Below are 17,154 nucleotides of genomic sequence, written 5' to 3'. Positions count from 1 at the left end.
GAACAGATGGATGTGAGATATCACTTAGTAAACATTGAATGCAACTGATTTCTTGCCTAATTTCCATTAGGCAATACTATAGATACTGATCCTAAATATCACCCTGCTGAGCAATTTTCAGAGGCGTACAACAATCACAGGTGAGCCCATTTCTGCTCCGGGGCGCGCACGATCGACCCGCCTAATGCCGGCACTATAGTAGTTAGCCTATCACAATGCATTAGTGATAGAACTAGTAGTACCCGCCTAATTACTAATCTCCTGGTGTGTGGCTTAAGTACAGCTGAGCGGACAGAAAGCCCTGTTTTCCACACCCTGTGATCGTAAGTACTGGTTTCCACTCGGGCTTGAATCGTATAGTGTCCAAAGAGTTTACTACTTGGATGTGTTGCTAATGATCGCGGAGCCAGGCAAGTAAGGTGGGTTCGGGAAGCCGAAAATAAGTCACTATATTAACCAGAGATATCAACGTCTTTCACAGCTTGGATTTCGGAATTCTCTTCCGGAAAATGCCTCGTTATGAATATGTTTTATTGCACGCTACACATCGAGCTGCTTATTCATGATTCGCTGTAGATACTTATGTACAATCATTGTCAAATATATGCAAAGAAACCCAAATACAAAGCGAATTATTGACAATTAAGTAATGTTATCAAAAAAAATAAATCTATATGCATATGCAATCTCCCAACACAGAACCAAAGCAAAATCACAGAAGTAAACCATGTGAATATCATGCATATACATACCCCGAAAAATAACAAAACAACAAAACAAGAAACAAGTACAAACAACACCAACATGCAATCTATATCATCTATAAATCAATCTCATCTCCTCGGAAATTCAAATATCATCATCTATCCCAACATCCCAATAATCTTTTCAATCTCTCCCGCAATTTCATCAACAAGCTTATGCACCTCTTCGACATCCATAACACCTCCTTCAACTCGAACACCGAACCCGATTGAATCCGTCTTGGCATCTGGACCAACATCGATGAATATATTTTCCGACGGTAGGAACTCCGTATCTAGTGCCGATACGGCAGTGATCTCTTCAGCCAAAGGCTGTTCGGGAATGAAATCTGTAGGGACACCGATCCGCAACGGGGAGAAGAAGTCCTCTGAACAATTTGATGTGGTATTGGTAGTTTGCGTCCAGAGGAGGTTCACCCAGGTGTTGAAGAGGGGTTTCTCGGGTGAGATCCACTGGAGGATGTTGCGGAGGGAACTTTGTTCGTAGGGGACGCGGTCCGCGAGAGAGGATTGGATGGCGCGGACTTGGGTGAGAAGGTCGGTGTTGACGGAGTTGGTGTTTGCGTTAGGGATGGTGAAAGGGTTGACGTTTAGACAGGGTCCGGAGAGGTTCTCGATGTTGTTGAAGGAGGCAGAGCGACCGGCTTGGTAGAGACCCATGGTTGGGTTTTGAACGTTGGTGAGACGTGCGATGCAGCGGGCTATGGCGAAGAGAATGACGGTTTGAAGGCTGACGTTGGAGGATCGGCATTTTGTTTCGAGCTGGGAGAGATCCTTGACCTTTTCCCAGACTCCGATGAAGAGCTGGTCTGGAGTGGATGGGGTATCGGTGCGAGTGTTGTGGATAATGGTCGGCGAGGCGTCACCGAGAGTAGAGTTCCAGTATTTCTTTTCATCGAGGTCCTGGAGAGAGCGCACTGAGAAGTCGACGAATGAAGGGAAATCTGTGTTTGTTTCGGGGGTTTGACCATGGTAGAGCTGTGCTAGCTCTTTAACGAACATCGGCATGGTCCATGCATCGTAAGCAGCATGGTTTATGAGAACAAGGATGCCATCTTTGTCGCTAGCTTTCAGGAGACGGAGTCTGACGGGAGGTGTGTAAAGCGAGGATGGATGGAGAGCCTCTTCTCTTGCTTGTGCTTGGGCTGCTTCGGAAATTTGGCTAGAGGTCTCGATGACCTGGAAGGTGTTTGCATCACGCATTGCCTGTTTGAGAACAATCTGTACTGCTTCCGACGAGGAGGTAGCTGCAAAGCAGGTGCGGAGGATAGGTTGTCTTTGACGGAGCTGGAACCAAGCTTCCTCAATCTTGGCACTGTCGATGCGCTTGGAGCAGTGGTATGCCCAAGCAGGTTCGAGCAGTCTCCGCCCAGACTTCAACCAGCTAACGAGGTGATAGAATTGGCCACCGAGACAAGGTAAAATTGCTTCGACAGAGTCCTTGCTGAGATTGAGCTGCCGTAATACAGTTGTTTCCACCTCGGCGTAATTTTTGACGAGTGAACCCTGACGCTGAACTGCCTGTTCGGCACTTGGCTGGATACGTTGGCTGATACCACGGAGGGTGTTTCCCTGAAGGATGTCGGCTACCCCAATCTTCAACCCCTTCGATCGACAGATTGACGCAATGCGAATAGCTGTGAGAGAGTCCAATCCAATATTGAAGATGCTAGTGTTTGGCTTGATATTGTCCACTGAAACACCAGCGATCTCAGCGAGTACAGATTGGATGATGGCTTCATTGGGGGGTGCTTCGGAAGCTTCAAGGCCAGAAGCGAGCGACTGCTCAATGGCCAGCTTTGTCGGGAGCTCACCAAGACCATGTGGCACAATCGTAGCGCATCTGGTAGGATGTTCGATAATGTCACGGAACGCAATGGCAAATTCCTTCATGAGATGGTCAAGAGTTTCCTGGGAGATGTACCGGCCATTGCAAGTTGCTCGTGCCACAAGTCCATCGTGGGCATGGTCGACCTCAACATTTAGCTTATATTCTGCCTGCGCCGCGTAGTCATCTACTTCATAAGGCGTCCAGATCTGTTGCTCTTCTATGATACTGCCAGCGAAGTCCGCACTCTTTTGAAAAACGAATAGAGTATCGAACAGGACGGACGACGTACTGTTGTTAGCCTGCCTAAAGGAATTCTGTACAACTCTTAGTGGCGCGTTCTGATGGCTCTGCGAGTCGATTGTATGTTGTTGCAGACGCTGAGCCATAGACTTGTTGCTTAGGAACTTGGGCTCGAAAGAGACTCTCTGAGCAACTGTATTGAACATTGGCCCAAGGGTTCGTTCGGCACCTGCAACAGGTAACGAGCGACCTGCAAGGACTTGTCCAAAGACGACATCACGTTTCCCAATCACGCCCGCTAGTACCTTTGCATATGTCAGGAGAGATACACTCTGCACGGTGACCTCCATTGCTTTGCAGGCATCCACTATGGCCGACAAGTTAAGGTCAATCCGGCATTCAGAAAGAAACATGCGGTCTGACGACTCTGGATGAGGAAGCTCAGGAATTTCAGTCACTTCGTATCCGAGTAAGTTTTCTGTCCAGAACTCGCAAGCTTCTTCTTGACCGCTTAGTAGATGCTGGACAGTTTCCGAGAACTGTGGCCTTATCGGAAGACTGCTCTCTTCATAGCACACCGCAAGGTCTTCAAACAGGAAGGGAATTGAAGAACCATCATAGAGAGCATGATGTAAAACAATAACCAGTAATCTGCCCTCAGGCTGGTTGACTAGAGCAGACCGAATCGGTGGGACCTCGAAAGAAGCCTCTTCGCTGAAAGAATAGAGAGAGTCGACTTCAGTCAGAACATCTGCCCCGGAAGGCAAGGTGAGCTCTTCCCACTGGAAAGGAGGATTGCTGTGTACGGCACCAATCCAGGAAGAACCAAGTTCAGCGATCAGGTGAAAGGATGTACGCAGAATATCATTGGCCTCGATGACTCTGAAGAGAGCCTCTTTCAGCCGGGTAGTTTCGACCGAATCCTTCAACCTGATAATATGCGGGTGAACGTACACCTTTCCGCTTGAAGAAATTGTCTGCGTAATCATTCCCGACTGCAGGGGCGTAGTTTCAAACATCGTGGAGATCGAATCATCCTCTGCAAGGAGTCGGACCCGTTCGCCGTAGGTATCAACAGGAATACTAGTACTTGTTTTGCCGTGCCCATTGACGCCGTTCACTGGGGTTCGAGAACGTGATGTCTGCTCCACATGTTGGGCCAAAGCACCCACGCATGAGAAGCGCATAACATCAGCAGAGGAAACTTGAAGCCCTGCTTCACGTAGCTGACGCGCAAATTGGATCGCAGTCACTGAATCAACACCTAAACTCAAGAAAGAAGCCCCTTTTGTGACTTCAGCCGAAGTCAATCCGCAGAAAGACATTGTGTAGTCACGAATCGTGGTTTCCGTGGTAGACCATGTGGTATTGTCCCAGTGCACAGCAGAACGCGATCCAGATGTCGATGAGTGAGAGACATTGAAGTCGTCTAGTGAAAGACTCTGACCCGCTGCAATGCTCGAGAGCACTGCGTCCATCTTCTCCACCAATTCATTTCCACTGTAAGACGAGCCAAAAGCAGATGAAAAGAAGCAGTTGAGCTGAACTGTGTCCATGGTATGGTTGGCCTCGACTTCCACTGCCAACGGATACTCGGCAGGCATGTTGCTGTCTAGTTCCTGCCACAGGCGGTGTTGTGGTGGCGCAGCAGTCCTGATATATGAGAATAGACAGTCGAACAGAGGTGTCTCTGCATTGATCCATCTCTGTATATGCCTCAGGGGTGTATGCTGGAAATCAAGCGACCCTACAGTAGACTTTTGGACATCCGCCACAACATCGTCAACTGTACTCAGGCTAGCGGTATTGAGACGACCGGGGACAGTAGTGATGCACGGCAGAAGTACCGAGGAGGCTCCAAGAACCGACACAGCTCTACCGGAAAGGACCAAACCGTAGGTCACATCTGACACACCAACAGTATCGGCCAGCAAGAGTGCGAAGATTGCTTGCACCAAGGATGGCACAGTGGTCTGAAGAGCTGCAGAGCGGTGCTCCAGTTCAGAAAGCTTCACACCAACCTTTCTATGTACGACAACCGGAGGCTCCATGGCATTGAAGTCAGTGCGGAAGGTTGTCGGATGGCATCCTTCCAGATAGCGGACCCAATGTTGCTTGGCCTTTTCTGAATCCTGACTATAGACGTATTCAATGAAAGCCGAAGGCGAGCCTCTCTGAATAATGGATTGATCTTCATAGCGCGCTGCAACATCCTCCATTAGCATCGTGAAAGATTCACCATCATAAAGTGCATGATGAATGTCGATGAAGAGGGCAAGCGGCTCCTTGGTTTCCGAGGATTTGGCTAGAAGGAACCGCACTGGTGGGACAGTGGTGATGTTTGCAATAATGTCCGCGGAGATATGCTTCTGTTGTGCCTTATTATGCTCAATAGCTTCGTTCAGGTTCTCGTACTCTTCTTCCTTCCATTGAAACTGATGGGATTCAGTCGTGTAGACCACTTGTACCATTTGCTTCTCCAAGGGAGCGAATGAAGTTCTCAGAATATCGGCGTCGTTAGAAACAGCCTGCCACGCAGACCTCAGCTTCTCAACATCGACACAAGCCTCGAGTTGAAGGACAACATGATTGACGTAGAGTTGTTCGCCTTCATTATTGATCGAGCGAGCAACCAGACCTTCCTGAAGCGGCAAGCAAGGTCTGACCGTAGCCACATCAGACGGATTGACACCAGGCGAGGGATGTTGGCGGTATTGAGCCTCAATGTTGTGGAAAGCTTGACGTGTTTGCGAGACAGCATCCTCTGCTTCCGAAGAACCCTTAGGTAAGCGTGCAAGCTGCTCAATAATCGGATTGCTCATGACCATTGCTACTGTGGCTTCATAGCCGATTCTCCGGAGCTTAATCGTAAGCCCTATGGCACTAAGACTGTCCAGCCCGATTTCGAAGATATTCGTCATGGGGCCAACAATCGAAGGATCCGCCGAAACAACAGCAAGGACTTCCTTGATAACAGCCTCTTCGTCGGCAGTCAAAGACCGCTCAACAATGACGCCGTCCTTACTTGCCGAGCTGTTACCATGAAGGACAGTAGGCAGAGGAAGGCTTGAGAAAAGACCATGTAGCTCTTTGATGTTTGCCTTGCCTGACATCGGTGCCAAAGGAATATAAGTGATGGGAAGAATAAGCTCGGGGACCATATAGCTCGGTAGCTTCCTCTTGCAAGTGTCTTGAAGTTCCTTGCCTAGCGTGGCGAAGTCCGACATAACGAAGGTGACATCTCCGCCCTTCACACGTTGACGGGATTCAGAACGCGCGATGAACGAGATAAGTTGGACTCTCGAAAGACCAGGGTGTTTGGCCACGGTCGTGACAACATCAATGCCAACTGTCGACGAAGAGCGAAGCACTTCAGATACCTCACCGAGCTCTAGCCTTTGACCGCGAATTTTGGTCTGGTCATCGCCACGCCCAAGATACTCGACCGAATCATCTGGCATCATGCGTCCCATATCACCAGTCCGGTACATCTTCTCACCGTTGAGTCCGGTGACGAAGCCAGTGGCATCTGGTCTGTTGAGGTAACCCCTTCCAACGAGATCTCCAGAAAAGCACAGCTCCCCAGCCTGGCCTCTCAGAGCATAATTGAAGGTACCGGGGACAAGGACATGAGATACACAGGCTGCTAGCGGAGGCCCGATATTGCGCAAGTTCGTGTCCTTTCCGACAGGAGCGAATGTACAGCCGATAGTTACCTCGGTCGGGCCGTATGCGTTGACAAGCGCCATATGTGGTGCTCCTGCCCATGTGTCCAACACTTTTTGTGAAATCTTTTCACCACCAACAGTCATGAATTTCAGCTTGGGACACTGCTCTGGCACGATGTTTGCCTGGTCCACAAGAGACGGTACCAGACTTGCATGAGTGATATCCCACTTGGACAAGGTTATACCAAGATCATCTAAAATCATCATCCTCGGAGCTGTAACAGTAGCCATCCCATGGCGCCAAGGGAAGAGCATTTCCAGAAGATGGGGATCGAAAGCTCGACTGGCCTGCGCGAGATATCTTCCAGTGCCGCCCAACTCAAACGTAGCGGGGGCATGCCGGCCTGTGAACACCGAGATCGACTCAATGAAAGATGAAAGGTTGCCTCGGGTCACCATAACACCCTTCGGTTTTCCTGTCGAGCCTGACGTAAACAGAAGATATGCCAGATCGTTGGGATCGGAATTATAGTCTTGATCTTCCGTTGACATCGTAGCGAGTGAGCCCAAGAGCTCTGGGTCGTCAATAGCTATCACACGACATCCCTCGGGGGTGCTCTCGAACGTGCTCACGAATGCCGTTTCGGTGAAAACAATAGGGCAATCGCTATCCTTGATGAGGAAAGCTTTGCGATCTGCCGGAAGGTTTTCTTCGATGGGAAGGTAAGCATTTCCTGACTTGAAGATACCAATGATGATTGGATAGGAGGGCAGGTTTCGTCCAATGCAAACTCCGAACATCCTGTTCTTATGACCAAGAGATGCTAGGTAGGCCGCAACACGGTTTGCTTCAGAGTTCAATGTGCCGAAGGTCATAGCTTCCTTCACAATTCCGTTCGAGGAGATTTCGCTGGCTACCTCAACGGCAGTCCATTCAGGGTGCTTCTTTGCATACACCTCTAGCCAGTGCGTTGGGCTCAGTCGAACAGAATTCACTACGTCATCGTTGACTGGCTGGTCCGATAACGATCGTAATGGCGAAGGAAAGCGGTTGATGAGACTCGCCAGGGGCTGCTCTGGAGATGCCAGCATTGAAGTGATAAGCCCGTCGATCTGACGAATGAATAGTGACAACTGTGACCGACACATCATGCTGCTGTCCGCAGTTGCTTCGAGTACTATAGAGCCATCCATATGTTGGAAAACGTTCATGGCCATAGGATGCTCAACATGCAGCCCAACCTCATCTTCGAGTTCGCGCCAAATGTTAGGCTGAGTGACGTTTGCACCCTCTTCTTTCGCAGCGTGGAAGTTGAACACTGCCGGATACAAGGCCTCGCCCCTGGGTCTCTTGAGAATCTTCCGGACCTCGCGAGCATGAATATGGCGATACTTCCAGGACTGAACAGAAATGCGATGTTGCTCAGTAAGTAGCTCACGAGTGTTTCCAGTTGGATGGAACGGAATAGGTACAACGGATATGAGGGGTCCGATACAGTCATCAAGGTCAGCATGCATCACTCTGTCAGAGAGAGTCTCCGCGAAGACTGTCGCTGGGAGACCAAGGTAAGCCAGCGAAACATAGGCCCAAGCGGCTCGGATAATCGAGGCAATGGATGAGACCCCAAGTTGGGCTGCAAACGACTGCAGGTTGCCAACAGGCTCCGTTAATGGGATTTCTTCCGTAATCAATATATGCTTAGGGGATTCGCCTGGCTGCAATCTCTTTCCAGTAAGATCGGGCCACACTGGCGCATCAAGCTCTGCAAATTTTTCGAGTTCGGTTTGCCAAAAAGTTCTGGTCTCTTTGCTTCGGTTTTCTCCTGGTAAAACGATTGAGAGAGCATCGGTGAGTTGATGCCTCTGAGGAGGTTTATAAGCATAGGCAGACCGCACATCGTCCATAATTAGTCCCAGCGAAGGCTCATCATGAATTGAATGATGTAGTGTCAGAATCATAAGCTGCCTTTTGCCTGTGTCGAATACGGTAACGGCCCATGGGGGATATCTGAAGTAGTTCTTCTGGTGCTTGGTCATGATCTTTTCGATTCGGTTGTCCCGAAGCTCTACCAAATCCTGCTCTGAACAGTTGATGTATTCCCAATCCACATCGGGTAGCGTGTAGATGATTTGCAAGATAGAGAAGTCGAGTTTTCCTTCGGATCGGCTGTTCCCATCATCGACTTCCGCAACAGGGATGAAGCCGGTTCTCAGAGCTTCCACCTTCTGGCTCGTTGCAAGCCAAGCCTGCTTCATTCGCGTCGCATCCACCGAGCTGTCAAGTAAAAAGAAGTGATTGCTCCAATATCTGTTGTATGTACCCATTGTTTCACTGAGAAGACTTTCCTGGATCGTGGTCGTGCGCACAGTTATGAATCCCTCTGGTACTTTGCTGACTGTGGCTGTGTGCCAGGTATCATGGAACGCCCTAACGTTGAAGGTTTCGCAGGTGGACTTTTCCAGGACGGTGGATGAGGAGGCCAGCTGGACGAGATCCTGAACAGTCACACAGTTTAGGACCTCCACAACGGACAATTGATGACCGGCCTCCTTGAGTCTAGAGGCAAGCCGGATTGCGCGAATAGAGTCGATACCCAGACTCCCCAAGCGACTGGACTTTGTGATGATCGACTGGGAAATATTGGCCAATGTAGAAATCATTTCTACTACCCGGTGTGTTATGGACGCGGTGTGTTGGTCCTCAGAGTCCTCTGCAGAAGGCTTGGTCTCTGGGTTCATCTCCTTCTCCCACCCATCGATATCCACAGAGGCATAGGCAGCTTCCAACGCCCTACGATCGGTCTTGGCAGATGATGTTCTCGGGATATGCGACACCACCAGGTATACGGACGGTATCATGTGGTCGGGTAGAACGCTTTGTGCTTGTTCGCTGGCAGCACGAGCGATCTCGAGCGCCGTCTGATCTACCACCAAGAGCTGCTTGTCATCGGTCTGTGTAGCCTTCGGTGCAGAGAGGAAGGCGACCACGACCTTGTTAGGTCGGTCAGGACGGTTGAGAATGAGCGTCTCAATATTTTCCACCAAGGGATGGCAATCGCCGAGTGAGAAGCTGATCTCGCTGAGCTCTACTCTGATACCTCCGAGCTTGACCAAGTCATCAACACGATTGATATACTCCAGGGATCCGTCAGCAAGCATGCGAACCAAGTCTCCGGTATAGTACACCATCTGCCCAGCCTCTTCGTTCCAGACGTACTTGGCTTTGGTGACATCCTCCTGATTCAGATAACCCGGAGAAAGTTGTGGTCCACCAAGCGCCAGCTCACCGACAGCGTTCTTCATGATGAGACGCTGCTTGTTGGTCACGAATACAGAGACACTGTCCATCGGCCAGCCAATGTTCGCACTCTTAATGCTTTTGTGTTCGTTTCCAAACTCCCTTATCGTGGAAACCACAGTCACTTCGGCGGGCCCGTAAGTGTTGAATGCTCTCATATCGGTACCCCAGTCGTCAGCCACAGGTTGGGTCAGCTTCTCACCGATCATAGTAATCACCTGAAGCGTTGGACACGAGTTCCGGGAGACTCCCGCCGAGAAAGCTGGAGTCAGGTGCGCGTGTGTGGCATTCGTAATGTTCGCAAGCTTGGAAAACGAACCAAGCATGATCTCTCTCGAGGCAGAGATAAGGACTCCTCCTACACCCCAGGTGTAGAAGATGTCCTGGATTGAAACGTCGAAAGTGTACTGCGAGAACTGCAAGCAACGTACCCCGCCAGCGACATCTGTCGGGATATCCTTCTGGAGTGACCTCATACTCGAGACAGCCGAAGAATGCTTGATCGGGACACCTTTCGGTGCTCCCGTTGTACCGCTCGTCCAGATGAGATAGGCCATGCCATCAGGAGTAGTCCGGTCTTTATACGCGCTCCGTACCACTCCGTTCACATGGATGGGTTCGTCGATGGTGAATTTGCTCACGTCAATTGTTTCGACACCAACGGGAATCGAGCCAACTGGCTGCTCCCCATCTACACTAGATACCAGAAGGATTGCCGATCCGGTACGTCCAATAAGGTCGTGGCGACGTTGTGCAGGAGAGAGTGTATCGATTGGACACCAAGCACCGCCAGCTTTGAGGATGCCAAGAATGGCAACATACAAGGCCGGGCTCTTCTCGATACAAATGGGTATCGGCGAGTTTGCCACTCGTGCACCAGATTGAAGCAGATGCTCTGCGAGTCTGTCAGCCAAAGCGTTGAGCCCGGAGTAGGACCACGTAATATTTCGTGGATTGTTCTCGTCATCCAAGTCATACTTGAAGATCAAGGCAGGATCTTCTGGATGGGATGCTGCATGCTCTTCGAACTGGTGATGAAGAAGTGCTCCGTTCAGTACTTCGGGAGCGATAGACGGATTGGAGTTGAAGCTAGACTTCAGCCCAGTCTCCGTATGAGATGGAGCATCTTGAAAGCTATCATCGGGCTGCTTTAGTATGTAAGCGACAATGTCAGACATCTGCCACAGCATCATTTCGGCCGAGTTGTGATCAAGCAAAGCATCGTTGAAACTGGCCCTGAATGTCAAAGATCCATTGGCAGCCGGCCATATCTCAATCATAACAGCAAAATCGTTTGCCATTGCCGGGTGGTCTACCGAGCTCCAGAGACCACTAATACTAGAACCAGCGTTGAAGTCTTGGTAGGCGATGAGAGTATCGTATGGAAGCCGGCCATCCGCCGTTACTAGCGATCCCAGCCGAGGCTGTAGGTGAGATAGTGTCTGTGCATTGAAGGTTGTCAGATGGCGCGCGACCGAGCGGTTTGTCCATGAATTTTGAGAGTCTTGTTGAATCTGGCTCAGGGAAAGTCTGATCGGGACAGTGGTGAATGTCGGACCAACGCAGGCTTCTGAGTCCACATCAAGTCTACCGGATACAACACTGCCCATGACTACGTCCTGGGTGGGAGTCCCAGAGTAAGCCAACAGAACAGACCCCCAAGCAGCTTGGAGCACTGAAAGCGGTGTTGAGCCGATGAGCTTGGACTCTTGCTTCAAACGGTCGTAGCTTGTGCGAGCTGTAATTTCCACACACCCAGTCTTCTTCGTTGACGGGGTACGGTAAGACGTGACAGACGGGAACCAGACGGGAGAATAGCCTTCCAAATGCTGCTGCCAGAATTGGGCGGTTGCTGCATGGTCAGCCTGAAAATGATGCTTCACAAGATGCTCGAGAGAAACGCGCTGTGCTGGCTGGTTCCCTGAGTACACAGAAGACACATCCTCCAGCAAGAGTTGTAATGATCCGCCATCGAAGATACCATGGAACATGCTCAGGATAATCCGAGTAGATGTAGGAGACGTAACCAGAGACAGTCTCCAAGGTGGCGTGCTTAGCCCGATTGACTCCTCTGCATCTCGGAGGGCCTGTTGTAAAGTATCATCTTCCGAAGTCTGCTTCGTGGCATGGTAGGTATTCCACACTGTTCCCGAAACTGCTGTAGGTGCAAGGATGCACTGTGCAAATGGTGCCATATCATCGTCAAGCCAGCAGAAAACAGTCTGAAAGGAATCATAGCTTGCAATGACAGTTTCCCACGCATTTTTGATACGATCGACGTCCACTCCCAGTTCGAGTGGCAAAACTGAATGATAGATGTATGAGCGAGTCGCAAAAGCTGCATCAGATGAGCTGCGGAGAAAACTAGTCAATATGCCAGACTGTGTTGCGGTTGTTGGAAGCACCCTTTGGATTTTATCTGGGGTCATGCCCAGCCTCTCAGCACAAATTGAATGATTCCGATCTTGGAAGGCTGAAAGACTGTGCTGGAAGGTCTCATCCGAGCCATTGACCTGTGGGATACCATTTGATTGACGTTGTTGAGCGACGATGTTAACCAATGCTTTGGGGGTTCCGGACTGTAAAACGTCACCAACCGACAATCCCCCTATAGAATGGTCCCTAAGCTTCTGCAGGAGCCGCATTGCGCCCAGACTATCAATACCCAGTGAATAGAGATCGGTCCCAGGCTTGATGGCAGAAACAGTCTCATCCGTTGCCTCCGCAATGAGGCAAACCACAAGCTGCCGGATGGACAGTAAGTTTTCATCATTCGGGGTATCCCAGTCATCATGAACCCCATTTGTTTCTGCAGGCTTCGATTTGGGTGCAGGATATAATTTGATATCGCCCCCGGATCCCTGCTGCAGCCTTGCGGTTACCGCTTTGCGATCGACTTTCCCGGCACTGGACCGAGGGAGAGCATCGAGGAAAACGTAAGCAGACGGACACATGTAAGCTGAGAGATGTTTCACGGAATTCTGATGTGCCTCCCGGATAATTTCCTCTTTCTCTGCTTCACTGCTGTCATTTGCAACAAGGCATGCGACTATCTGCTCACTTCCTTGAACATTAGCATCGCGTTTGGAGACCACGGCTACAACTTCGTTGGCCCCTCGTACAGTCTCAAGGACTGATTCGATCTCGCCTAGTTCGAGCCGCCGACCGCTAATCTTGACTTGGTCAGACGTGATACGACCGAGAAATTCAATGATCTGAGAACCAGACTCGTCCCAGACCATCCGCGCCATGTCACCAGTCCGGTACAAGCGACCAAACTCGTCACTATCAACGAACGCTTTTGCGGTTTCTACCGGACGGTTGAGATAACCCTTGCTGAGCTGCGGGCCTCCAATTGCTAGTTCACCGGCAAGACCGGCAGGAACCGCTCGAGGCTCACGGCTGTTGGGGTCGAGAACGAACATTGAACAGGTTGCCAGCGCCTGGCCAATGATAGAGCAGCGGAGAGAGTGGCCAAATGGCGCCAAGTAAGTACAGGCGATTGTTGCTTCAGTTGGGCCGTAGGTATTGACCAACATCCGTGGGGGCTCGGATGCTGTAGTTTCTCCATTTGCACCAGACTTTGCGGAGAAGTTCTCGATGACGGTTCTATTGAGCTTTTCACCGATGCACCAGAGGTATTGAAGAGTAGTTAGCCGTTCCGGCCGAAGAAGTGCAGCCAAGCTAGGCGTAGCCATCATCACAGTTGCTCTGGCTTCATTGATGGTTGCTTCCAGATCAGTCAGCGTCAAGCTCCGGTCGGCAGAGCAGAGAGTAGCACCGCAACCCAAGGTTACAAACACCTCCGCTAGGGACGGGTCAAAGGTCGGAGCACAGAATTGAAACCACCGGAAATCATCGGTTTTTTCTCCCGGGATAGGGACTTCTGTAGTATGAGCTTCAATGGAGCAGGCGGCAGCTAGGTGACTGATCTGAACACCCTTCGGCTTTCCGGTAGAGCCGCTGGTGAATAGGAGGTATGCAGTTTGGTCGTGCTCGATGTCCAACTGATCCAGGGACTCGCAGTGGTCCGAGGACTCGGGCTGACCATCTCGCAAGCTCTTCCATCTTGAGGCCTCCGCTACGTCAACCCAAACCTGCTTGACGGTCGAACCGGCGCTAGCATCGCACCATGGCCCAGAGACAGGCTCTGGAGTATTGCCAAGTATAATCGGACAATCGATGTCTTCTAAGACATCCCGAACCCGTTGTACCGGTGCATCCTGGGGAATCGGAGAGAAAGCGAAACCAGCCTTGAGAACGGCGAGATATGTAATGTAAAGTTCCGGGCATGATGGCATGTAGACAGGGATGATGCGTCCATAGTCGGCGGCATTCCTTGCCAATAAGAGGGCCCGAATATGTACAGCGAGGGTAGTGGCTGCTTGATTAAGTGCGGAATAAGTAAGAATGCTGTGTTCTGCCGCAGCCGTGGCAGAAGGCAAAGAATGAACAAAATCCAGCGCTATGGCATCAGGCTTTCGACGGGCCCAGCCCTCGAAAGCGACATGGAGAAGATATTGTGTGGAATGGCCAGACTCGGGAAAATCAACTTGGTCCGTCTCTCGCGAAGGGGGTATCATAAGGGGAGGGAAATTCAAGACTGAAGGAATGGGCGACGGAGCGTCGAAGGAAAGGAAAGTGGTTGAGTCTGCCAATTGTGTCGCAAGGATCCTGAGTAGCTGATCCACTGCCGGCTGAGGTATAAGGCGAGTCGGATAGGCAAAACTGATCTCGAGGGTATCTTTCGTGGTGGTAGGTCGAATAAATGTTGTGAAGGCCTAGCAACAGCAGCACGTTAGTCAGATTGGGCAGTCTCCGCGTTCTTGCGCGGGCAGAACACTTACACTGTCTCGAACTCCAACAAGGGGTTGTTGCTCGCCATTTTCAGGACCGACACACAAGCCCAAGTCCAGAGAAAACTGTACCTCGCCCTCATCTGCGTGTTGTTCACCGTCTTCGCGGAAATCGCAACGCGGTTGTTGCCCCTCTTCCGCGGCCAGCACGGAAGCCGAAATGACCCCGCGCAACAGATCGGACTCGCTGGCGATGCTGGACTGACGCGACACGAAGAAGGCGACATCCTCCAAACCAGTCAGACGAGAGATAAAACAGGCGTAGCCTTCGATCAGGCTCTTTGCGACGTCGCGGAAGTCGGCGCTGCAGGTAAGCTCGACGGATGGGCTGATGGCCGCCTTATCGGCCACGGTCTTTCCCACAACATATTGGTCGAGCGTGTCCAGGGCAGGAACTCTGGTGACAGGGACGACGGGAGCAGCCATAGTAGGGTGAATGCCATTCATGTTGGGAGAGGGAGACTTGCTCGCGAAATTGGACGAGTATTTGGACCCCTCAGTGGGCGGGAATGTGACTGTCATTGCTTTAAGTGTATCACGAGCGGGGTCGTCACGCACCTGCGAAGGGGGAGCAGCGAGCTCGTCTTATTCGACCACAGAACTCCAAAATGTTGACTGCTCCTAAGAATGAGCCACTGCGGTCACCGACGGGATCATAAAGGAAAGCAGCTTAATTATGAGTGTCGCACAGAGACACTTTTTCAACGCAGGAACTGTGCAGGTCACAAACCATTCATCGTCATTGGCAGTGGGCCCGGGGGGTATGTACCACGCACGGCCATTGGGTGATGGGGGGTAAGCAAGTGGGGGGGAACAAGATTCAAGGCTTCAAGGCTTTGGCGGTCGAACCGTGGGCGGTATTGGGATGTGCAGGAGAGTGGCCGGGCGGGATTCCAGCCTAATCCTGGCTCGGGCGGTGCGCGCGGAAAACCACACGCGCCTCGGACCTTCTGATTTGGCGCTCGGTGGGGGTTGCCGCCGGTCCGGCCATTTCTCCGACTTTCGGACAGGGATTATCTGATTAGATCATCTGATGATCTGATTAGATCGGTACCGTCATGACCGGTCCCGTTCGTCTCCAATACACCGCTGTAACGAACCGACCCAGACCGGCCCAGGGTAATCTGTTTTGCAAAACAGCGATCGATGCAGCACAGGGAATCCTTGCCCGGAGCAGCCTGCATAGATCTCTGTACGGCTACAGCCGACATTGCTGCTTTGGGATGATGATTGGCGACTTTTGATCAGCACGCGTGGTTCTAGCCCATGTCTATTTATGCACCTGCCACGTCTAATGCCGATGAGCTGGTGGCCTAGGACCTCGGACCCTCGCCGGTTGAGTACGTACCTGGAGGGGTTCCTCTATGCTGTATGAGCTCCCCTCATGCTGCATACATAGCTCTTCGCTTCCATGGCGCGGATCCACCCTGATGACTCCAACTGCGCGAGCAGCTGAAAGTAGGTGTACTTTGTATGGGAGAGATATTATCTGATCCGCGGTGGGTATTGAAAGGCAGCTGGCTCTCCATATAGTGGTGCCATGTAAGATTTCTTCTGCCCGATCATGGGGCACTCGGGTCTCGATGATAAGGTAATGAAATGTTAGAGACTGAGACCAGATTAAGAGCTAGCGGTGACGATTCAGGGTCCAGGCGATCCTTCCGAATTGAAGTAATGAAAACCGATTCCGAGAGACACATGGAAGCGGAAGTACTCCGCTAGTTCAGCTCCATAATGTTGCTGATGTTAGTGCTAGAAGGCTGGATGCCGGGTAAGGGATCGGATGTTGCCGGTAGATGCATCCCGATACAGCTCAAAGCTTGCGTAGCACTTTGGCTTTCGAGATTTTCGCTGCGCATTCGGAGACAGTCATTATTTTTGGTACAGATATGCCGATAGTAGGAAGCTGAGAAAGTGCAATGGTCGGACACGCCTTCATTTCATCTGCTAGATGGTGGAAGCGGAGTCCACTTCAGCGGAACCGTTTTAATCTGCATAATGCGGGCTGTTATAAGTTCCCGTCGGTATACATTCGGATATATATATGAATTAGTGTTAGGCCCGTATCGAGGACATGACCCAGATACTAATATTTCTTCATATCCCCTGAAGTCCATGGCTACTCTCATATATAACATACGCACTGTATCGTACTTAATGAGCTTGAACGTTTGGCGTGAACGTTCAATTCCTTCCAATTTAGGCTGAGGATGGTGGAAAAGGCTGAAGAGCAAGTGGAGCGACCATAATATATATTAGTGTCAGTCCCGCGCTTGAATTGTCTCTCGTTCATGATGCAATGGCCAAAGGTAGCAAGAGTCGCACTAGAAGTGACGCCTAGCAAGGCGCTGGTGCCTAACAGCACTCAAGTTACCTCCCGTGCAGTAGGCAATTATCTTCAAGTTACGGAGTTACTACATTTATTGAAGCCAAATAACCATAAAGCCGATTCAAGCATGATGCAGTAGCAGCTTTCATAATAGTTGGTCCGCCAAAG

The 17,154-nt window shown here is 50.8% G+C and overlaps 1 protein-coding gene across 1 annotated transcript; it reads right to left on the bottom strand.

Annotated features, from left to right (window-relative positions):
• Positions 1–863: 863 nt before the first annotated feature.
• Positions 864–15,179, bottom strand: sidC (nonribosomal siderophore peptide synthase SidC; the record flags this gene model as incomplete). Its single annotated transcript, XM_041691905.1, has 2 exons — positions 864–14,582; positions 14,649–15,179. The coding sequence occupies 2 exons, from the start codon at positions 15,177–15,179 to the stop codon at positions 864–866; spliced, it is 14,250 nt and encodes a 4,749-aa protein (XP_041545343.1).
• Positions 15,180–17,154: the final 1,975 nt, after the last annotated feature.

This window comes from Aspergillus luchuensis, chromosome 5, assembly GCF_016861625.1.
Source record: "Aspergillus luchuensis IFO 4308 DNA, chromosome 5, nearly complete sequence".
NCBI lineage: Eukaryota > Fungi > Ascomycota > Eurotiomycetes > Eurotiales > Aspergillaceae > Aspergillus > Aspergillus luchuensis.
This window is presented reverse-complemented; position numbering and strand designations above follow the sequence as displayed.